At 43.8% G+C, this 23,738-nt stretch overlaps 1 protein-coding gene, 1 non-coding gene and 1 pseudogene across 2 annotated transcripts; all 3 read right to left on the bottom strand.

The window, feature by feature from the left end:
* Positions 1 to 1,631: 1,631 nt before the first annotated feature.
* On the bottom strand, positions 1,632 to 14,662 carry LOC102398325 (N-acetylneuraminic acid phosphatase). Its single transcript, XM_006070206.4, has 2 exons — positions 14,471 to 14,662; positions 1,632 to 7,730 (listed from the first exon to the last, which is right to left on the bottom strand). The coding sequence occupies exons 1-2, from the start codon at positions 14,558 to 14,560 to the stop codon at positions 7,074 to 7,076; spliced, it is 747 nt and encodes a 248-aa protein (XP_006070268.1). The 5' UTR covers positions 14,561 to 14,662; the 3' UTR covers positions 1,632 to 7,073.
* Positions 2,015 to 2,086, bottom strand: TRNAE-CUC. Its single transcript has one exon. It is a non-coding gene; the product is annotated as a tRNA-Glu (tRNA).
* Positions 14,663 to 20,216: 5,554 nt separating the features above from the next.
* On the bottom strand, positions 20,217 to 23,530 carry LOC112577680 (annotated as a pseudogene).
* Between the last annotated feature and the right edge of the window lie 208 nt (positions 23,531 to 23,738).

Consider the following 23,738-nt stretch of genomic DNA (forward strand, 5'->3'; position numbering starts at 1 on the left):
TCGGGCGTTTTTTTAAAAAACTTTTTATTTGGCTGCACTGGGTCTTAGCACATGGAACCTTCTTTGCCACATGCAGGATCTTTAGTTGCAGCATGTGAGATCTACTTCCCCGAGCAGGGATCGAACCCAGGCCTCCTGCATTGGGAGCCTGGAGTCTTAACCACTGGTCCACAAGGCAAGTCCTGGGAAGGGGTCATCTATCTTGCACTATACTCCTTCTTTCTTATGTACCAGGATGTCAAAATTGAAACTAAGTCAGTAGATATCAGACATCAAAAGTGAGTGTCAGGCTCCATGAAGTTTTCAAGGTAATTAATCAAGAACTAGTTTCCTGACTTGGAGGCTCCTCCCCCTTTTCAGAGCATAGATATTGAGAAAGTAGAGGCGGACTTGCTGGGGTTTCTTTGTGGAGTTACTGCAGCCTGTGTGTCCCAGCCCCCTGGAGAATGGCAGAACTCTCTCCTTGACCTCAAACTTAGAGTCGGGGCCAATGAGGAAATTCAGAGAGGGTGACATACATTTGCTGCAGAAAGTACGCAAGTTCCAGGGTCCTGGGGCAGCAGTCAGAACAGAGGAGGGAGGTGGGCGGGGGTGTAACTCCACTCATGGATGGTGGGGTAAAGACACGGGAAAGAGGCTGATCTGGACCCATGTGAAGTCCTTCTCATCCAGGACTGCCTGGGAGAGAAGGGTCTCACTCGTCAAGGTTGGTGGTGAAGAGGTCTGGCAGAGAACCAGGACTTGGGTGGGGGTGGGGGTGGGGGGCAGCCTGCTGGACAAGGGGCCCGGCAGCAGCAGGAGCCAGTGGGGGCCTCAAGAGGCCTGGGCAAGCCCACAAGGTAGCCATGTGCGGAATCTGTTGGGCTTGCAGGCCATGGGGCCAACTCATGACGGCACAGGCTCCAGACACGCGACCTCCTCCCTGTCCACACACCGTCCGCTGCCCCACCCCTGGCTGCAAGGAGATGAGCGCACGAGCCAGCCTGGCTTCATCTCCACTGGGAGGCTCCAGGAATCTCAGGCCTTGAGGGGACAGGCAGGGTGCTGGGGTCCTGTTCTTGACCAAAGATGGCAGTGTGGACTCATCTGATAGGCTAGCCCTTCTGCAAGTCTGAGCACTAGTCTCCATGCACTGGCAGGGAGAAACTTTCACATCTAAGTAGAAGTTAAAAAACAATAGGTGACAGGAAAGTTTCATCTTGATTACATTCCAGAGTCATCCGTGCTCAGCGTGCTGGTTACACGCATGTTTCCTCAAATTCTTTTATGTCTGACTACCTGGTGCTTCAAACATGGTCCCTGTGTTTTCTTTGATCTGCCGTACTGTCCAACACTTGCCTGGGGAGATACTTGCCAGGCTGGGCAGGGGGACTGGCTGGGGCCAGGCTCTCACACCATGCCATCCAGACTGTCTCACCCACTGCGGTGTGTACCCAGGGTACTGACTGTTCTGCTTTGGCTCCATGTTTATCATTCCTACAGGGAGGAGTCAGCCAACTGATCCACAAAATTTGCACATTCCAAGGAGTTAAATGTAACAAACAGTGCTGTTTTCAGAGGAGCACTGTAAATCTTATTTCAACGACATCTGCTGGACACTCAGTGAAGAACCGTATGTGTGATTTTCAAAGTGTATTTTGTCAATTATTATTTTATTTACTTTATTATGTTTTCAAGCACACATTTCAAGCTTAGGAGATGTACAAAAAGATTATCTCTAATTATTAGGAACTCAGCAAGTGTTACATGGGTGATATTAAACCAACAAATAAACCATCACAAAATTTAACTTTGAAATTATTAAAAGCTTGGGTTGAGGATCTTATCCACTGATCAGCCTGATGCCCAGGAAAAAAATATCATGACATCTTCCAGGAAATCCATGAAAATAACTGTATTGTCAATGTCATATATGTGAAGAGTGGTTTAAAATAGACAGTTTTGACCTACCAAGGTCATGTGACTTTTCTGTACCTTTCTTTTTGGCCACATCATGCAGCTTCTAGAATCTTAGTGCCCTGACCAGGGATCGAACCTGGGCCCCAGCAGTGAGAGCACCGAGCTCTAACCACTGAACCACCAGGGAATCCCTGTTAACTGTTAAACTTCATTGTAAAAGTATAAATTGAATGGATTATATTCAGAAGGGTTTTATTATGAAGAAATCTGAGTTTAAGTCTTAGAAGTGATCATAGGAACATAGTTGCCTATCAAAATAAATATCTTATGTATAAAGCAACTTTGAAAATTCAGGAACACAGGATCATAACAAGCCCTGCCATTACAATCAAAGTCAAAGAAGAAATGTATACAAGAATACAGAGAATGAGGAAGTTGGGGAAGAGATCTTAAGAAATAAGCTGCATATATAATTTTTTTTAAGTTCCAGGCATGCTGTAAATCTCCAGCTCAAATGAGCAGCTTTTCTCAAACTGTAGGTAGTGACTGTGGGGCACAGGACTAGTTTTGTGGGGCCTGACCTACACTGAACATCGACTGGATAGGCTTCCACAATAAAGGCAAAGAATGGAGTATGCATCTAATACTGCTTCTACGCCAAACCCAATGCAAACCATGTATCATAAAGGAATTTAAACACCCACACACGAACTAGGAAAACAGGCACTGACGGCAAAATTATGGAAGCCAAAAAGCATGGGGACAAGTGGCAAAGGATTTAGTAGATGCAAGAAAGCAGAGACTAGAGCAGCAATGGGGAACACTGAGAAACCACAAGGTGCACAGCTACCCCTTCAAACATTCAGGCACGGAAACCACCAGATACCTCAGTCCTCACAGAAGAGAGCAAGCTGAGCTAAGGGTGATGGGGAAAAGGTGCTCCAAATACCAATGGAGGCAACTCCCTGGCAGTCCAGCAGTTAGGCTTTGGCACGCTCACTGCAGGGTTCGATCCCTGGGTCGGGGAACTAAGACCCCATAAGCCACACAGCACAGCCCCACCCCCCTCAAAAAAAAAAAAACAAAAAAAAAAGTGGTAAAGAAAACATGCAGATACAAATAGATCCCTGGATCCTTGCCACCTCCAACCTGGTCCTCACTCAACAGAAGTCATGATGCTTCTCTGGAATAAAAACAGAGGGTCTCTAGACAGGGACACCACACACAATGGGCTCAGGAACAACCAGAGATTAAGTGACCATATGGCTGTCCCCTCGTGTGACATACCTTCCCACTCAGCTCCCAGGGGCCCACATCAGACCTCCACTCAGTCAGGAGTCAGAGATTCCTCTCCAGTAAACCAGACCAAGAGCAAAGACCTTAAAACATTGACCCCAGGGGTTTTTCAAGTAACTGCCTACAAAGCACCCTACAGAAAAGGAACCTCTGAGTATACAAGCCCCATCCGTTCATGCAGAGCTTCCAACTGAGCATTTTCATCCCTTTTCTCTTACTCATGATACATGAGGTTCACTGGGCATTTAAGGAAAGCCTCTAATGTGCACAAACAGACCCAAATAAACAGAAGACAGCAACATGGAAGATACAGTGGATTCTTGGATTCTTCAAAAACATTAAAAAAAAAAATTTTTTTTAGGGATGATATTCCACTCAAACGAAAAATAAATGCTATTAAGAACGTTTTCTTAAAACTGAAAAAAACATGGAAATTAAAATACATAATGGCAGGCAGGAAAAAAATCAGTAAGACTGAAAGGTAAAGCTGAAGAAATCTTTCAAAAAGTAGAACAAAATAAGAGATGGAAAACTGGGAGAAAAAAGAAAACAAAGTGGAATGTCAGGAGAGGAGGTCCTGAAGAGTGGGAGGTCCACGGAGTGGGAAACACAGGAGCAGAGCGCTTATCAACTAAGTAAGGACATTTTTCTAGGACTGAAGAACGTAAAGTTTTGTTACATAAAGAACGTAAAGTTTTGTTCCTTTTCAAAGAAAAGGTTCAAGAGTGCCAAGGACAGAGAATGCAAACACAACAAGGGAAATTTTCACGGACCACTGCGGGGCGGGAAACAAAGTTCTACGAGCTTGAAGAGAAAAAGACAAGTGTCATAACAACGTGGCCGCTAGGCCACAGAGCAATGCCTTTGAAACTCTGAGTGACCTCTGGCTACATGCTGTTAAACGAGCAATGCTGGGAGAAGAGAATAAAAGCATTTTCAGACACTTGAGAGTTGATCTCATCTTTACAGGGAAACTGCTCAAGGATGCATGCTACCAAAGGGGGAACAAGTCAAGAAAGGGATGACACAGGGCACACGACATCTAACCTAAGAGGTAAAGAGAATCACTGAGATGGGGTATGCCCCAGAAGAGGGCATGCAGATGGAGCAGAGGAAGGGCTTCACAGCTGTCCCGACCTCAAAGTGGACAACATGCAAGTCAGCAGAACCATCGCCTTTATCGGCAGTGGATGGCTGAGCTCAAAGACAGATGCTCCTAACAGGAACAACTTACAGAAGCTTCATGACTTTTTAAATCAGTATCTTAGCAAGATCATTGCTTTCTAAAATCAAAAAAGCAGAAATAAAAAGCTGACTGAATCAGAGGAATTTATACACTCACACCCACCTACATACGAGATACACAGCAAAGCGCTGACAGAAGAGGCCTTTCTAGGGGAGGCGGGCTGCTGGAAAAGAGATGAGACGGACGTTTTGCTATTCACGCGTTCATTCTTTGACTTGTGCACCACAAATAGGACTTGTTCCAAAATGAAAAAAATACATTCCCCCATTTAAAAAAGGATGGAATGAAAAAATCCTGAGCATCATGCGTAGCAAGGAAGTAGCTTTGTTTGTTAAACAGGTAAAACTATGCCTAATGTACACACATTGAGTCAGTGTTCACCATACATGTGTCTAATGGATTGTGACAGAGAATGCTTCCTGTTGTGGGCTGCAAAGAAATCTGACAGTGCTAAAGCGAGCACCTCTGCAACTAAAAAACTGTCTTTCCTACAACACCACGCTCACTGGGTCCTGGGCACTACTGTATCTAGGATGTGTGTGTGCCAGTGGGCGGGTGTGTGAATGGAACCAGAAAACAGCCAGCCTTGTGTCAGCGTTCCACGGGCACGGCCCGCTCGTGGCTACGAGGCATTCCTCCATAACGACAGTGTTTGGGTGAGCCTCTGGACAACTGAGAATCTGTGGCTTTCTAGGCATGTGGGGAACTATGAAAAACAATAAAGAATTATTTTAAAACAAACTCCCAAAAAAATTAAGAAAATAATGGGTCTATTCCAAGATTTCTTAATATCTTCTGTAACATTCCATTCAGAATGCAGAAAGCCAAAGTTCTTCCCTAAGGATGGGTGCAAATGGAAAGTAATAACACATTACAAGAAACGCAATTATGTCATTCCCCACCAGATCACTTTTGTTGAAGAACTGCTCACTTAGCAACTGAGGTGCCCACCTGTTGAGATCCGCTAGAGATCCCAGGACCTGGGAGCAATGAGCCTTCTCAGGCAGCATAATGAACTCAAGTGCCTGGACTGTCTCATGGGCAAACTGAAAGGACAAACCCTCAGCACCACACTCGCCCCCCTGAGAAATCACACACACAACCATTTTCCTATCAACAGCCTTCACCTTAACAATTTAAAACATCTACACTGCAACTGAGGTCACATGGGCACCACACCTAGAAGAGTGTTACACAAACATTCCCTGTTCACAGGCTTTCAGTTTCAGAGCCACAACAATGCTCTTCACAGTCAAGGGCACAATCACATTTTAAAAAATTATGAGTGGGATGCATAACAGGCACTTGCACAATGGCTGAGAACCCTGTTCTCGGGAGAATACCTGAAGGAGCCATTCTTTATGTATCCAAACAATCGAACATTTTACATTAGTAGTTTCCTATACAAAAGTTAAAAAAGGTACCCCACCAAAAAACAACCCAGATCAGTATTTCTTATTTCCTTAATTAAGCTTTTTATTCCAGGTATGGTTGGTGAAATCATGAGACTTTCTAGCCTCCTGGTCTTGAGAAGTTTTTCAAGTTGCAGGATGCCTCACTTTGGACTTAAGAGTAAGCTCAAAGCAAACCCTGAAATGGGTATAGAAATTTGTGAAAAAAATGAGTTTCCAAAATTTCAAGTATTAAAATGGCACCCTGGAAATGGTTAAGAGTATAATCTACTCTTCTGTCAGTTTTCACCATATGGTGAAACTATCCGTCAGGAGACAACAGAGGAGGCACAGCACGATGAGGACGCACCAAGGCGACCCCCTCTGATGTGCTCACAGAGGAACAGCCTGGGGCCACGTGGCCTGCACTCTGCACAGCAAGACTGGCCGGCCCCTCAACCCCGCAGTACTCCTGGGAAAAGACAGTGCAAGTACTTCCCTAAGAGGCAAAGAAGACTAACAGGAATCTACACACTCACTCTGGAAAGATGGGAAAACGTTATAGAAAAGGAGCACTGTATGTTGAGTTTAACAGCTTTTTTACTGGAAGAATTTATTGGTCACATACACACCAGAGGAAAACTATCCCCTCCCCAACAAAAAGGTAAGGCAGAAAAATTAGATTCATAAGAGAAGTATACATTCAAAGCAGGCAAAAATATGATGCATGTGTTTAAAACAGAAAAATATGAAAATAATTTCACTATGAAATGCTTTGATTGGCATGTAACTTGGTACTTACTTCATATCAACCAGATCCAACTGCTCTAATAAATCTCTATTATATGTTTCAAAATAGCTATTTAAAAAAAAAAAAATCTATTTTTAAGCCAAAACATAAAATCTGTATTTGTGCATCCATGAACAAATCATCTTCCTTGGTATCTTCAGAGATCCAAGATGCTAACAGATTAATAAAATAATTTTTTTTTTTTAAATCTCAAGCCACAGATTAACAAATATACTTCTTCAAAATTTCCTGGATGACACTACTAAAAGGTACTTGTATTACTGTACTCTGGATTTTCAGATATAAATACCAGTCAATGGTTGGTTGGCCATTACATGACAACTGTAATTATCCTTAGAATTGGGTCACAGTATAGAGAATGCCTTATCTTTTCTTAGCTGGAACCCTGTAATTTGACCCTAAAATTCGTAAGTATACTGTTTTCTGTGCTTTAAGTGGACACGCTGACTTTGCAGTCTATGCTGTGTAAGAGGGCAGGTAACTCTAGCACAGAAGAAACGATATAATGGGGTGTGGGGGATGACTTCAGGGGCACCACCCCATTTTTATTTATCCAGACTGTTGCCTTCAGCCCTGCATTGAGGCCTCCTTGTATATCGGTTTCCAGCGTGTCACCAACCATCACACAGTCCCCAGGCTGTACCCCAAGGAGGTCACAAGAGTAATAAAATATGGAAGGGGCCGGTTTCTCCTCCTTCTGCTCTCCACCCACAACAATAGCGTCAAAATAGGACTGACAGGCACAAGCCTCAATCTTCTCCCTCTGGGTCTGTCGTTCTCCGTTTGTCAATAAGAGAAGGCGGACCTCCTTTCGAAGTTCAGTGAGCATGGCTTTGACCTCTTCGGCCAGCGTCATGTGCTGTAAACGTGTAGATTTCCACAGGAAATAACATTCTTCAGCTAATTTCCTATTGGCTGCACCGCCTTTGGTTTCCTGGATTGCTTCTTCCCAGTGTGAAGTCCTGAGGTCAGTAATGCACGTATTAGAAGGATGAAAGCATTCCTTGCTGAGTTTAACTTGAACTTTGTTGCAGATGATTTCAGCCTCTTCTTTGTAATGGTATTTTGATTGTAAGAGCTTTATCACCTAAATAAAGGAAAATAACTCCATCAACACACTTCATGTCTTCAATACCCATGTCCTCAGAAGCTGTGAGCCTATAAACCAAGAGCAAAGACAGATTCTAACTCCACTCCTGACTTGGGATGCTCTATTGCCACACCATTTCCGGTGGGAATTTGTCTTACTATAAGAGCACCATGGGACTTCCCTGGTGGTCCAGTGGTTCAGAATCTGCCTGTCAATGCAGGGGACAGGGGTTCAATCCCTGGTCCAGGATCTAAGATCCCACATGCCGTGGGGCAACAAGGTCCACGTGCTCCACAATGAGAAGCCCATGCGCCACACCTGGAGAGTAGCCCCCACTCTCCGCACCTAGCGAAAGCCCGCTCACAGCAACGAAGACCCACACAGCCAAAAATAAGTAATTAAAAGTTCAAAACACAAACAAACAAACAAAAAAACCAGAGTGAAGATTTCTCAACATTTCCAGACAATTCATTCACACACACACACACACACACACACACACACTCCCTCCCCACCCACTGACTCCTTCTAAGGAGATTCTTTACATATAGCTATAAAAACCCCTCATTTGTCAGTTTAAGTCTGTCACCTTTTATTCTGCTCATGAAGACATGAAAATAAAACTGCGCTTATATTTAGTGAAATATATATAATTTCTAACAACCAATATTTAGACTCTTCCCAGATATAAGGCTAGTTCACCTAACCTCTCCTCATCTATATCTATTTTCTCTTTTGAAGGCCTAGTTTAATTAACCACCATATAATAGGGGACCCAATTCTGTACTTTTAAAAACATATGTCTGTAGTTCCCAAGGAATCAAGCATGTTCTGTGATTTCAGCAGTCTAATGACAGTGGTTCTTTCTAACTTACTTTTCTTTTTTTTTATTATTTTTTAACTTTACAATATTGTATTGGTTTTGCCATATATCAAAATGACTAACTTACTTTTCCAGATAAAAAACTTCAAGTAGTTCTGAGTCTCCCTCTTTGTCACACTGGTTCTGAATCCTTTATCATAATCCCTCTTAGGATCCCACAGCTCTTTACCTTGGCTTTTCATTATATGAGGTTCTTACCATGTGGCCTGTTTGCTAACATTTTCTAAGACTCCGATGTGGCAAGCATTATACTCAAAGCTCACATATGCTATTTCTAATCTCTTCTGCAACTCCCCAAGGGAGCTTCCTTCTTGAGATGAGAGAAAGGAAGTTTAGAACTGATAAAGAACTTGCCCCAGCTGAGACTGAAGCCCATACTTGCCTACCTCCACAGGCCACATGTGTACCTTCATACTATGTATTCAGCGTTGGAGACTGGTCCCCTTGTTCTCATGACATTATCTGATAAAGACAATAATCATCACAAACGCTGGGTTGAGCGCCCTGAGAGTCACATGAAAAACTGGAACTAAATGGTAAGAAGCAACCCCAGGGTTGTTGGGTAAAGCGGGCAGAGGAAGAAACATTTAAACCAAGGCATTCCCAAGCCCAAAGGTGGGGATGGGAGGAGGATAAGAGCATTCTAGAAAGAAGGAACAGCACAAAGACCCAGTACTTGGGATTCTGTGAGCTGGGCAAGCTGGAAGCTGAGTTCGGCCGCAGTGGAGACCATGTGAGGGAGGGTGCCAGGTGAGGCTGGAGCGGCGCTGCCAGATGTACTGGCACACCTCACGCCCACAGGTGCCACTGGCCTCTTCCACAAGGGCCTGGGCTTCTTGGCCCAAGAGCCGCATCTCTCCACACGGGCACCGGTGCACATGGGCTGCAGCCAGAGGACAGCCCGAGGAGTAGGTCTCAACCAGTAAAAAGCAGAAATTGGTGGGTAGATATCACAGCTTTCTTGCCCCTTTGGAGGGAGAGCAGAATATGTCTGCATGTGTCTCCCAGAGTCCCAAGCCATGCGCACTGTTACCTGCTCCTCAGCAGGGTTCGTATTAGATTCTTCCCCTTTCCCGTCTGACTCTGCCATCCCCTGCAGTGCTTCCTAAGAGCACTTGCCAAGTGAGTTACTTGCACTTGGGAGTGTAAATAATTCAATTACTTGATGTACTGGGGACTTCTGGGGAAAGTCGATCAGCCGTGGCACTTCTAGATCTTTGAGGATGAGCGCAATACACATGGTTGGGGCTAAAATCTTCCTGTTGTCAAAGCAAAGGAGTCAAACAAGTGTTCCCTAAACTCTACAAGGAATAAATGATCTGCTATTCACGCCAGACACTCAGTTCACCTGCTGAAAAGGGGAAAGAGCTGAGTAGACCCCTTCTTCCTGTAATAGCTAAGAAAAGCCTTACTAGTCCAATGAAAATATACCAACCCTAAGAATTTTAGGTAAAGGCAAAACACTGAAATGTTTTGCTTTATAAAGTTAAATTTCAATGAACCAATCAAGCCTTTTCAGTCACCATCTTTTCTAGCAATGTCAAGTGACTTCCTCCAGTGCTATGAGGGTCACTATAGTTTCAGCAATGCTACTGCTATACAATAAAAGGACACAGGCCTCGAGGACTCCACAGTACTCCAGATTCAACAGGAACCGGCTCGCTGTTCATTGGGTTAGAGCTCCCAGTAAAGATCCAGTTTCCTGTAGACTGTAATTGGCAATTCATTAAATACATTCCTAGGATGTGAAAAAGCCAATCAGCTCACCTTAAAGGGAGATTCTTGCAGAGGCATGGCGTATGGATCCCAAGTTTCAAAACTGCTTCCCATTATATTCCCTGATTTAACTTTGCCACAATGACTAATTACATATTCATCTGGAATAACCAGTGGTATTTAAACAGTATTAGCATCTTTGGGGAAAAAAGTTTATCAGTCATTTACATATTATTATCAGTTCAAACAGAAATAACATCTAAAGTGAATTAGTCCACATTATTGGTGCAAACTCACCAAACATCTGCACTGAGAAAAGGGAAGTTTTAATTGAACTCGATAGAGATGAAGAAAAAAGATCTCTAATTTGGAGGCATGACGACATCTTGTGTAAGGGCCTACAGTCTGTGTAAGGGCATCTTGGGCAGGCCTGAGGAGGGTTCTGTGGAGAATGAGGCCTCTACACACCTACAGGCCCGATGAAGGGAGAGACGGGAGAGCAACATAAACTCAAACTCCATGTCCTTCCAGACTCTATTTAAGGTTATATCCCAACACATATAGAAAGCAAACACTGCCCTACCTCCTGCTTTCCAGACCCAGAATTAAAGTTACCACCATCAGTATTAATGTGTTAAGTTGCTTTAGTTGTGCCTGACTCTTTGCAACCCTATAGACTGTAGCCTGCCAGGCTCCTCTGTCCATGGGATTCTGTAGGCAAGAGAAATACCAGAGTGGGTTGCCATTTCTCACTCCAGAGAGTACTCATGTTTAGATATGATTTTAAAAGACTTTTCTGAGGCCTAGTGTGGGAGTCATATAACACATATGATTAAGATATGAAGTGGCTGAATTCTAAATAAAACTAACTTACAAATACATGCTCACAAAACATGATGGCTGCATATAGACTAACCAAGTCAACCAGTTTTCCTGTTATTTTTAGTTCAAGACTTTGTTCAAATATCATATACTCCATGTGGCCTAACCTCACCAACCTATTTTGAAATTGCAATTCTCTCTCCACTCCACCTAACACATTTGTAAATAAAAGCACATTTATTATGTTCCCTGTCATCCCCATTGGAAAGTAAACTCAAAAATGCAGGAATATTTTTTGCTTTGTTCTCTGAGAAACCCCAATTTTCTGGAGGCTTCTGCTTGAGTTGTTGCTCAGTTGCTAAGTTCCATCCGACTCTTTTGCAACACCATGGACTGTAGGGCTCTTCAGGCTCCTCTGTCCATGGATTTCTGCTTGAGTGGTGACACTGAAATACAGGCCTGAAGTGGGTGGAAAAAAGTAGCTTTCCCAGATGACTAAAAAACAGTAATAAAGCTGATAGCGGATATTTTGTAATAACTGTAAATGGAAAGTAACCTTTAAAACCTGTATAAAAAATTTTAAGAAGAGGTTGGAAAAAGAAAAAATATTAGAGCTGATATTTAGTCAGTATGGGCTTCGCTGGTGGCTCAGACGGTAAAGAATACACCTTAATGCAGGAGACCAAGGTTCCATTCCTGGGTCATCCCTTGGAGAAGGGAACGGCAACCCACTTTAGTATTCTTGCCTGGAGAATCCCATGGACAGAGGAGCCTGGTTGGCTACAGTTTATGGGTCTCAAAGAGTTGGACAGAACTGAGTGACTAACACACAAACACACAGTCAGTACATGATTCCTTCTCCTCAAGCCCAAGGCAATGTCATTGCTGGACTTTTCCCCCTTCCTCCTTTCGTAAGGCATTCAGAGTGACTCAGAAAGCTGGTATGTTTCTTTTAACTAGGCCAACATCTGTGGCTGTTGTATTCTTATGGGATAAAGCGATCCTAGATCCTTGTATAGTTAATCCTTGTATAGTTAATAGCATTTCACAGGATGTTTACAAAGGAAACAGAAAGAGAAACAAGTCTGGAAAAATGAACTTTTATTCATCCATTCAACATTCATTCAGCATTTACCATGTGTCAAACAAGATGAATATGACAGCTCGTCTCCTCTTTAGAGGCTCACTACTGGGACTTCCCTGGCAGTCCAATGGTTAAGAAAGCAAGTTTCCAATGCAAGGGGCAAGTGTCCAATTCCTGGTCAGGGAACTAAGATCTTACAAGCCTCACAGTGAGCCGCCCCGCTCCCCACTAAAAAAGGAAATTCACTATTTAGTTGTGGGCATCTGAGTTGCAAAATTAATTGTAGTATCCTTTGACAAGAACATTAAAAGACATATGAACAAAATACAGAGCTGGTATAAGGGAGGGTGTAAAGACCAAGGAGAAACACAATCTGACTTTTGTTTTTAAAATTTCGCTGTGGTAGGAATGTGGAGGATGAAGCGGACACAGTAAGCCTGGAATCAAGATCACAGTAACAGTCTAGACAAGCAGCAAGTCCAGCTTTAACTAAGACAAGGGCATCGGGAATATGCAGGAGGGCACAGACTTAGAGACAGAGTGGACAGTAGTACAATTCTGGAACACTGGACTCTATGTACTTCTCATACATTACATTAAACCTAGCACATAGGGTTTCTGAGAACTAATACCACTACTCAAAATACCACTATTGAAAGATCTGAGGGTTAGAGGGGTTAAATAACTTGTCTGGGTGCTTTCAGCTAGGTATGGAGGAAAACTGTGATTCAAACTTAACTGTCTCATTTTATGTATTTATTTATTTATATTTATTTTTTGGACAAGCCACATGGCTTGTGGGATCCTAGTTCCGTGCCCAGGGATTGAGCCCCCCACCCTTGGCTGAAAGCACAGAGTCCTAACCACTAGGTTGCCAGGGAATTCCCTCAACTGCCTGATTTTTAAAGCCTACACTCTTGGCCTATAGCAAGAATTGGACTAAAACAAGGATTTAATTACAACACATTGGACTTGGCCTGCCGAGAAAACACAGGTAAATATGTACAGTCTGCAGGGAGATACTGGAGGCAATATATCAGGGGATGGTCACGATCAAAGGCGTGAAGATGGAAAGGTCAGTCAATACTGTGTAATGCCTCAGTGAAGTTATTAAAATAGCCTTAAAATGTCCAGGATTCTATCAGTTTAGGAGGTGCCTAATGATTGCTTTTTTTTTTTTTTACTTAAAAAATGGACATTGCTTTGTTTTTTGCAAAAACTGTATAAAAATTTGTTAACATTTTTCCAATGCATATTTTGGAGAATCACTCTGCTAAACTATTATACACATTAACTCAATTAATTCCCAAAAGTAGTCTTTTGAAGTTGGCCCTAGTGTTGTACTGTAACACAGATGAGAAACTCAGGCTCTGCATTGAATTATCTGCCCCAGATCTCAGAGCAAACTGTGGAGCCAAGATGATTAAAGATTGATTACACTCTTATGGAGAATAAGAGAATATTAAATAAAGACATCTTTATTGAAAAAAAAATAAACAAGAGTACTGGACAGATCCGAAAACGCACCAGGAGTGTAATGCACCAAGAAAGAGGACGAAGATGCTGAAGATCCAGGGAGACACAACTTAACAAAGCATGAAGTGGGCGGGGCACGAACGGTTGGAAGGATCAGGTTCCGAAAGTGGGCTTTTCAGATATGGTAATTCTTCGTTTATTTCCCTTAAAGCTGAATGCAGAAAAACGCAAGCAAGGGTGGCTTCGCATCTTGAAAGGAATGGGAAAAGGCTGAAAGAGCATCAGTAGGTACGGGAAGCGGAGGGTGCCGCTTCTGAGCAAGACCTCGTGAAACTAAACGTGCTGAGGGTCACACTCAACGCGGGGACACCTGAGTGAAGCGCTCAAGCTCCAAGGTCCAGCGCACACAGCGCCGGGGGCCCACACTCCCGCGGCCAGGCCGGGAGAGCTGGGTGCGCGCGCGTACCGGCAGCTCAAAACCCGTCCCGACAGGAAACCAGGCGCCCCGCGCGCGGCAGCCGCTCGGCGCGGCGGCAACCCTGCCCTCGTGGCAGTTCAGCGACACCCTTCCGGGAGCCCGCGCGCCGCGAGCGCCGTCCGCTCGCAGACGCCCCTCGCGCTCCGCGCGGGGCGGCCGGCACACGGGGCCTCCGGGGTGAGGGGCCCCGATGCCCAAGGGGGAGACGGGGCAGTGCCAGGGGCCCGAGGGGCGAGGGCGCGGGGCTCGCCGAAGGGAAGCGGGAGACAGGACGTTACCTCCAACATGCCCTTCCGACTCGCTCCGGCCGTGTCGATGAGCGTGTTGTCCAGGTCGAAGAAGACCGCCCGCACTCGGCTCAGCCCCATACCGCCGCCGCCAGCGCGACGCGCAAACTAGCCGCCGCCGCCACAGCCGCTGCCACCGCGCGCGCATGCGCGAACCTGGCCCGCGGACGGGGAAGGCGAGGGCGGAGCCGAGAGGCACCCCGAACCTTCCGCACCGGCGTTGAGCTCCCGCGAGAGGTCTCCAGACCTGAACCCTCCGGAACGCTGAGGTCCCGCGAGACCCCGGCATCGCGCACCTCAGGACTCCTCACCGTGCTAAGGCTCTTCTGGGCTCTTCTGAGTGCGGTGTGTGCGGTGTGGTCGGGGGAGCCGATCGCTCCTTTGTGCCTGTTTCTGCTTAACTTGGAGAACTATCAGAAACCTCAGAGATGCAGATGACACCACCTTTATGGCAGAAAGCTAAGAGGAACTGAAGAGCCTCTTAATGAAAGTGAAAGAGGAGAGTGACAAATTTGGATTAAAACTCAACATTCAGAAAACTTAGATCATGGCATCCGGTCCCATCACTGCATGGCAAATAGATAGGGAAGCAATGGAAACAGTGAGAGACTTTCTTTTCTTGGGCTCCAAAATCACTGCAGATGGTGACTGCAACCATGAAATTAAAAGACACTTACTCCTCGGAAGAAAAGTTATGACCAACCTAGACGGCATATTAAAAAGCAGAGACATTGCTTTCCCAACAAAGGTCCATCTAGTCAAGGCTATGGTTTTTCCAGTACTCATGTATGGATGTGAGACAATTGTAAACAATTTTAGATCTGATTGGAAAGGGTGATACTTATCTGATATCTAAGGAGACATATTTTATAGGGGAAAACCAAAAATTTTTCCCACGGTGTGAAGAGCCCTAAAGTACAAACATGCACATAGTTGAAGATCAAGAACTACTTCTTGGATGAATGGAGGAGCATTTGACTTTTTTTTTAGCTCACTTTATGAGAATGAGGATTTGGAAATATTGTTACCATAGAAACAGGACTCCCTAGGATGAGAACATGATGTGAGGCCATAATCTTATGCACTGTGATATGTGATCTCTTATTCCAGTATGAAACAGGAATTCTAAAAAGGAAGGCAAAAATTTGTCTTTTGGAGACAATGGAAATTAATCACTGTGCAAAATGCAATGTGCCACGTGGTTAAACAAAACAATGGGAGTGTGATCCTAGGCAAGTTAGGTAATAAACAATCTCAATTCAGTTCAGCCGCTCAGTCATGTCCAACTCTTTGCAACCCCATGAATCGCAGCACACCAGGCCTCCCTGTCCATCACCAACTCCCGGAGTTCACTCAGACTCACGTCCATCGAGTCAGTGATGCCATCCAGCCATCTCATCCTCTGTCGTCCCCTTCTCCTCCTGCCCCCAATCCCTCCCAGCATCAGAGACTTTTCCAATGAGTCAACTCTTCGCATGAGGTGCCCAAAGTACTGGAGTTTCAGCTTTAGCATCATTCCTGCCAAAGAAATCCCAGGGCTGATCTCCTTCAGAATGCACTGGTTGGATCTCCTTGCAGTCCAAGGGACTCTCAAGAGTCTTCTCCAACACCACAGTGCAAAAGCATCAATTCTTCGGCACTCAACTTTCTTCACAGTCCAACTCTCACATCCATACATGACTACTAGAAAAACCATAGCCTTGACTAGACAGACCTTTGTTGGCAAAGTAATGTCTCTGCTTTTCAATATGCTATCTAGGTTCGTCATAACTTTTCTTCCAAGGAGTAAGCATCTTTTAATTTCATGGCTGCAGTCACCATCTGCAGTGATTTTGGAGCCCCAAAAAATAAAGTCTGACACTGTTCCACTGTTTCCCCATCTATTTCCCATGAAGTGATGGGACCAGATGACATGATCTTCGTTTTCTGAATGTTGAGCTTTAAGCCAAGTATTTGACTCCACTTTCACTTTCATCAAGAGGCTTTTTAGTTCCTCTTCACTTTCTGCCATAAGGGTGGTGTCATCTGCATATGTGAGGTTATTGATATTTCTCCCAGCAATCTTGATTCCAGCTTGTGCTTCATCCAGCCCAGCGTTTCTCATGATGTACTCTGCATATAAGTTAAATAAGCAGAGTGACAATATACAGCCTTGACATACACCTTTTTCTATTTGGAACCAGTCTGTTGTTCCATGTCCAATTCTAACTGTTGCTCCCTGACCTGCATATAGGTTTCTTAAGAGGCAGGTCAGGTGGTCTGGTATTCCCATCTCTTTCAGAATTTACCACAATTTATTGTGATCCACACAGTCAAAGGCTTTGGCATAGTCAAGAAAGCAGAAATAGATGTTTTTCTGGAACTCTCTTGCTTTTTCCATGATGCAGTGGATGTTGGCAATTTGATCTCTGGTTCCTTTGTCTTTTCTAAAACCCGCTTGAACATCTGGAAGTTCATGGTTCACGTACTGCTGAAGCCTGGCTTGCAGAATTTTGAGCATTACTTTACTAGCGTGTGAGATGAGTGCAATTGTGCGGTAGTTTGAGCATTCTTTGGCATTGCCTTTCTTTGGGATTGGAATGAAAACTGACCTTTTCCAGTCCTGTGGCCACTGCTGAGTTTTCCAAATTTGCTGGCATATTGAGTGCAGCACTTTCACAGCATCATCTTTCAGGATTTGAAATAGCTCAACTGGAATTCCATAAACAATCTACAGATCTCTAAATAGCATTATGGCTAAATAAAGCTATTCAAAAGAATAAGGTAAACCTATATACAGTCACATGTTATGATCCTTTGATGTATTTGGTGAAAAATATAATCTGTATACAGAGATTTTTTTTCTTTTTTGCTCAGTCCTGTCTGACTCTTTGCCACCACATGGACTATACAGTCCAGGGAATTCTGCAGGCCAGAATACTGGACTGGGTAGCCTTTCCCTTTGCCAGGGGATTTTCCCAACCCAGGGCTTGAACCTGGGTTCGATACATACACAGATAGTACAATAATATTTATGAAAAAGATACCCTTGCATATATCTGTACCTGCTTGCAAATGCAAAGAAAATGGTTTGTAAGGATAAACTCCCACTTTTTAACACTTCCATTAAGAAGAGCAACGTGAAAAAAAAAAAAAAAAAAGAGGAACGTGATAGAAGGAAGTTTTAGGACTGCAGTTTGGGTTCTTCTATTCCCACTTTTATTTTATGCATTTACTTCGAAATTTTTACAAGGAGAACGTTATGTCTGTAAAGAATAACTAAATGATGTGTACCAGTTCACCAAATGCTTACCTGAGAAAGATGCTTCTGGATGATCCCCTCAAAGGTAAAACCTGCCACTTGGAATACAGGGAAAATCTGTGCCTTTTGTGTGCGGGTGTGTGTGTGAGTGTCTCTGTGAACAAGCCAGATTCTCCCAGTCAATTCTGAGTCACGTGAGCACTCATTTCATTCGCCTTTAAGAAGTGCTTCTTGTACTAACTAAATCCTGAGAAGGTGGGTGCCAGAGACAAATTTGGGGCTAGTTAAACCATGGCATGTGGTCCCATCACTTTATGGCAAATAAATGGGTAAACAATGGAAAAGAGAGACTTTCTTTTCTTGGGCTCCAAAAACACTGCAGATGGTGACTGCAGCCATGAAACTAAAAGACACTTGCTCCTTGGAAGAAAAGCTATGATCAACCTAGAAAGCATATTAAAAAGCAGAGACATTACTTTGCCAACAAAGGTCTGTCCAGTCAAAGCTATGGTTTTTCCAGTAGTCATGTATGGATGTGAGAGTTGGAGTATAAAGAGAGCTGACTGCTGAAGAACTGATGCTTTTGAACTGTGGTGTTGGAGAAGACTTGAGAGTCCCATGGACTGCAAGGAGATCCAACCAGTCCATTCTAAAGGAAATCAGTCCTGAATATTCATTGGAAGGGCTGATGCTGAGGCTGAAACTCCAATACTTCGGCCACCTGATGCAAAGAACTGACTTATTGGAAAAGACCCTGAGGCTGGGAAAGATTGAAGGTGGGAAGAGAAGGGGACAACAGAGGATGAGATGGTTGGAAGGCATCACTACTTCATTGACATGAGTTTGAGCAAGCTCAGGGAGTTGGTGAAGGACAGGGAGGCCTGGCATGCTGCAGTCCCTGGATTCACAAAGAGTCAGACATGACTGAGCAACTGACCTGAACTGAACCAAGGCCACCACGTGACTGCCACAGACTCTCTAGCATTCAGGTGTGAGCAGCCCAGGTTCAAAAACTTGCTTGGAACTTCTCCAGGAAACCATTGGGTGCTGGAGACGGGCGCTCTGTCCAACAGCTCTTTTCTGATCTTCTCTGCTATTTGGGAACCTGGTCTTTATTCCTGGAAATGAGCCTTAATCCCTCAAGTTTGCACCGGAGGTTGAGCAGGAGGCGGGACAAGAGCCTGTGTCCAGTCCCAGGGGCCCAGGTTGGAGTCCGGGCCTGACCTGGAGAGAGAGACCTGTCTCCCCACAGGGCCTGGCCTAGAGCCTGAGCCGCCCTTGGCCTCGGGTCAAGACAGGGAACCGAGCTTTGCTGGGATGCGGGACAGAGCACAGAGTCCCTTCCCGAGTTGCGGTCGAGACTCAACTACTTCCACCAGTATCACAGACAGAACCAAATGGACCAGCAGCCCCACTGCCACACCGACTGCCTGGAGCCACCGCTGTCTTGGGCCTTCAGTTGGGCTGGAAGGTGGGCTCGCACCTCTGGCTCTTCCTGCTGCTGTCCATGGTGTTAATGGCTGTTCTCAGCACTGGCCTGATTTACCTGCCCCAGGATGAAGACGACGACCTCGAGCAGCAGTACACCCCGGTAAGGAGCCCTGCCAAGGCTCAGCAATGCTTTGTGCAGGAACATTTCACTGCCAACAACTCTCTCATCTTCTTCATCTCCAGGAAGTGCACCGAGGTCAATTATGCCTCCATCCTAGTGGTCTCCAACACCGAGACACCGCTGGAGCCGGAAATCATAGAAATTAGCAAGGTGGAAGGTGCATGGCAGGCTTTGACTGTGACACAGGACAACAGAACCCAGATCCCGTACAGCAAGGTATGCACTAAAAACCAGGGCTCCTGTGTCCCCCCAACCCACTTTTATTTGCCTGAAAAAGTAACAGGGGCCTCAACCTGAAAACCATCACCTTCCCCATCTATAGCCTAGCCAGTCAGATCATCAACCTGGCCAACATCCTGGGAGGAACTGTCTTAGGTGAGAGTATGGGGCTGATCCAGGTACTCCTCGAGGCCAAAGCCCTGCGGCTGCAGTACTACCTGAAGACAGGTGACGGAGAGGAAAATGAACGTAGCAAGGAGTGGATGATCCATTTCCTGATGAAGGTTGGCAGCCTTGAATAGAGTCTGGCCTTGAAGAAGATCAAGGTACCCAGCAGCTGGGGTTAATAGGGAGGCCAGGAGAAGGTGGGAAGGATAAGAAGACTTGTTCCAAGGACCATAGCAGTAGCACTCCCAGATTATCAGATAGAGTCCTTGACTGGAAGCTAGGTGTGCTCTGCTTTATTTGATCCTTAATTCAACCTTCTTAAAATAGAACAGTGAAGAAAGCCACAATAGATTCTAAAAAAAAGAGTGGGTATGTGTATACCTGATTCACATTGCTGTGCACATGAAACTAACACATTATAAAGCAACTATACTACAATCATTTTTTTTTTTAAGTAAAAAGAGATAGGATGTAAAAAAAAAAAAAAGCCACAAATCTTAAATCCTTGGTAACATTCTGGTTAAAAACACAAGTTGTACATTCTCAGGGGAGGTCTGCTCAGTACAAACGTTGATCTTCAGGTTTAGTTTGGTTTTGTGGTCAAATTACTCTGCAATTCTTACTTCCAGTTTAAGCCTTTGCTGTTTCTGGGAGCCCCCTAAACTTTGTTTGAAGTTCATTGGAATAAAAAAACAAAACTTTAAACAAAAGTTTCATGATGTTCTTGAGAAAGAAAGATGAGCATTTTAAAAGTAAATTATAGGGTAGTGCCAGGCACATATTATCTGTTCAGTAATTTTGGGGTCGGCACATGTAATACTCTGAATAAAACTGGTGAAAATGAGAGGACACCTTCTGGAAAAAGCCTGCTAATACTCAGGCCTTTCTGAAATGGTGTTTGTGCAATGCAAATAGTAAAAGATAACAATCTAATAGAAGTGTAGAAAAAGAAATAATGTCACAGTTATTAATGCTTTCACAGTTTTGTGTAAGATTCAGATTTTGTATATTCAGGAGTTTTAAACGTTAGATAGCCTTTTGAAAGAAACTTTGAAAACCATGCCAGAGATTTATGGGAAGAAGAAAATCTTCATTATCTTCTTATTCTAAAATCATAATCCATATATTTTGATTTTTCACTGAATTTTTATGTTTAAATCAATAAGCTGTAGTGTTTCACTATCATATGTAACACACACAATATCAGAATTGAAAGCTCTTTACCTGAATATATTTTTGTGGCCGGTCCTCTACATGACTTTCCAGACAACTGGAATTTGAGGCAGATTCTATGACAGTGGTGCCCTTGTTTCAATTGGCATGCCTTCTAATCATATCACGTGCAACTGTGTCATGCTACAGGTAAAACAATTTTATTAGTAAACTCTAAAAAAGGTTTCATTGTGATAATAAATACAATGTGTGGATATGTCACTTAAGTATGTGATTTCCTCGGTTCTGTCTTTCCAGAGCAGAGATTTGAAACACAGCGGACGAGTGTTACAGCTCGCTTACAGCTCAGAGTTTTATTCAGCCAGCAAAGGAAAGTACACCCTCGAGGTGTGAGAGCAGGCCAATCCCAAAGGGGAGGCCTCGATCCACCTTGGTTTCCTTTTTTTATACATCTGTCTCTTGCCCCTGAGCCTGCCCCATGGAAATTGGGTGAGCCAGGGGGGCTATTTTTTTCACCTGAGATCCTTACTCCGGTCCTCAGATTTTCTTTTGTTCCACTTTCGCATGCTTTTTCCTTTCTTTGTCTTTTAGCCACCACCATTTTGGACTCCTTTTTCCTATTCTTCCTATTCTAACTAATATTCCCACCTCAAGAGATAGGAGGCCCATTTCTTTGGGAATATAGACGTCAAGCTCTCTCTGGCTACTTCCAGCTAAGTTGGGATAGCGAGGGGCACTGGACCTCCCCCTCTTGCTAGTCTGAAGCCTCAGAGTCCTTACAGTGGTGTTCATCTAAGAGTAAGTGATATTTTCCGTGGTTGGGTGTAATTTTATATACTCTTGTTGAACTGGCATTGCATGTTGAGACAAAATGGGTTCATCAATAATACACGGAGCAATCATAGGCAGCATCAATATGGTGATAACAGGGATTAGTAGGGGCATTAGCCAACTCCAAATTCCCCATCGCCAGAAGAGCCCCCAAAGAGAGATTGTAGCCACCTCGAGAACTCTGCAGCTCGTTCTTTGAGATCCTGTAGGATCTGAATGTTTTTCTTCAGGACTGTGAGACTTTCTTTAACTTGGCTGGAGATATTTACCCAGAAACAACACATCTCATTCAAGATGGTTCAAGTTCCTCCTTGTTCAGGGATCAGGAGATCTATCTCCTGTCTATTTTGGAGTACAACCCCTGCCAAGCAGTATTGGCTGTTTAAATCTATCCTGAGAAGTCGTATCCCCAGAAACTTAATTTTGGGGCTTATGATTAGAATGGCACGCATTCGTAGTCCTGAATAGGCATCTGAGATCTCCCACTCCTGTTTTGCCCCCTAGTTCCTTCATCCTACCGAGTTTTGCATGGGTCTATGTATTCTTTTCCACCGATCAGGTACTCCTGTCCACTCTCAGCTGGTGTTCTGCATGCACTTCTATGTCTGAAGGTGTACTGGTGATATATATGTGGAGAGAGATGTACTCCATGTCCACCTCTCCTCCACCATGTTGTTCTCTCCTCTCTCAGGATATTTTAAATAACATTTTTAAATGGTATTTCCAAGCCAAGGAAACATGCCTTTGCATTTAGTTTATTGACTATTCTTAATGGTGTGTTTTCATCGGATTGGGCTGGGCTTATCAGGAATTCTATAATTGGTCTTTGATTTGTCAGTGCTTGTTCAAACTAACTTTCAAAAAAACAGTTAAGAATACTGGGATACAAATTAGACCATGAGCAGCTCCAAATACCATCACAAAAAACAATCTTAAAAAATGTCCTGAAGATGTATGCTTTAGCTGCAGACAGGACACACACACCTATTATTGTTGAAAATGCACTTTGTAACACAGGGTAGCCTAGCAGATACAATGCCTCAATGGTTTTTCAGTTTACTGAGGGCTCTGAACTCAAAACGAACGCACAGGAAATGTGAGTATAAAAGTCAAAAGAAAACCCTATACAAATGACAAAATTAATCATGGCTATGGAATCAAGATTGACTTTCCAGAAGGCCATAAAACCCAAGGGGCGCATAATCACAGAAGCAATAGCAAAAGTTGCCCACAAAGAACACAGGGGATGAGGAATTAACAATAAGGAAACAATGAACATAGCTATTGATGCAACAGTCACATTTGAACAGTGTTTTCTCATATTGCAGAATACTGATCAAAATATATGAAAGCCTGGTTGTATACCATTAGGGGAACTTCACACTTCTCGGCCATGTCTCGGAACTGGTGTAACATCAGTTTCTTATTGCTTGAAGAAGACATACTCATGGTTTGAATGAAGGCCTGGGAACAAATGTTTACCTGTGATGATGTAATATTAATGTTATACACATTCCATTTAAAGTGGAAATTCCATTTAAAAAGTGCATTTATTGCTCAGAAAAGCTGTCACCATTTTTATCTTGATGGAGGCTTTCCATATATTTTATATATTCTCATAACCAAAATTCTGTAAGATTTTTCTCTACATACTCACTGTTTTCAAAATGTGCCAGACATTTTTCCAATTTTTGCCTAGTATTTTTATCCCAGTAGTCAAGGGTCTCAGTAATGATAAACATAACCCTGGGACCATAACTTGAAAAATATTCTTCTACATTACAATACTGTGTGGTGTAGGAGTCATCATTTGCCAAATTTCGGAAGTCTAAACCTTCCTGCACTCAGAAACACCCATATATACTACTTATGATGTATGAAGTATAGGAGCACTACAAAAAACCTGGACTCGGTGCTTGTGAGAAAAGGACTAAAATATTCTCTAAAGAATAGATTCACTGGATTCCATATGTAAAATAGATAGCCAACGGAAATTTGCTGTATGGCTCAGGAAA

This window comes from Bubalus bubalis, chromosome 14 (genome assembly GCF_019923935.1).
Source record: "Bubalus bubalis isolate 160015118507 breed Murrah chromosome 14, NDDB_SH_1, whole genome shotgun sequence".
Taxonomy (NCBI): Eukaryota; Metazoa; Chordata; class Mammalia; order Artiodactyla; family Bovidae; genus Bubalus; species Bubalus bubalis.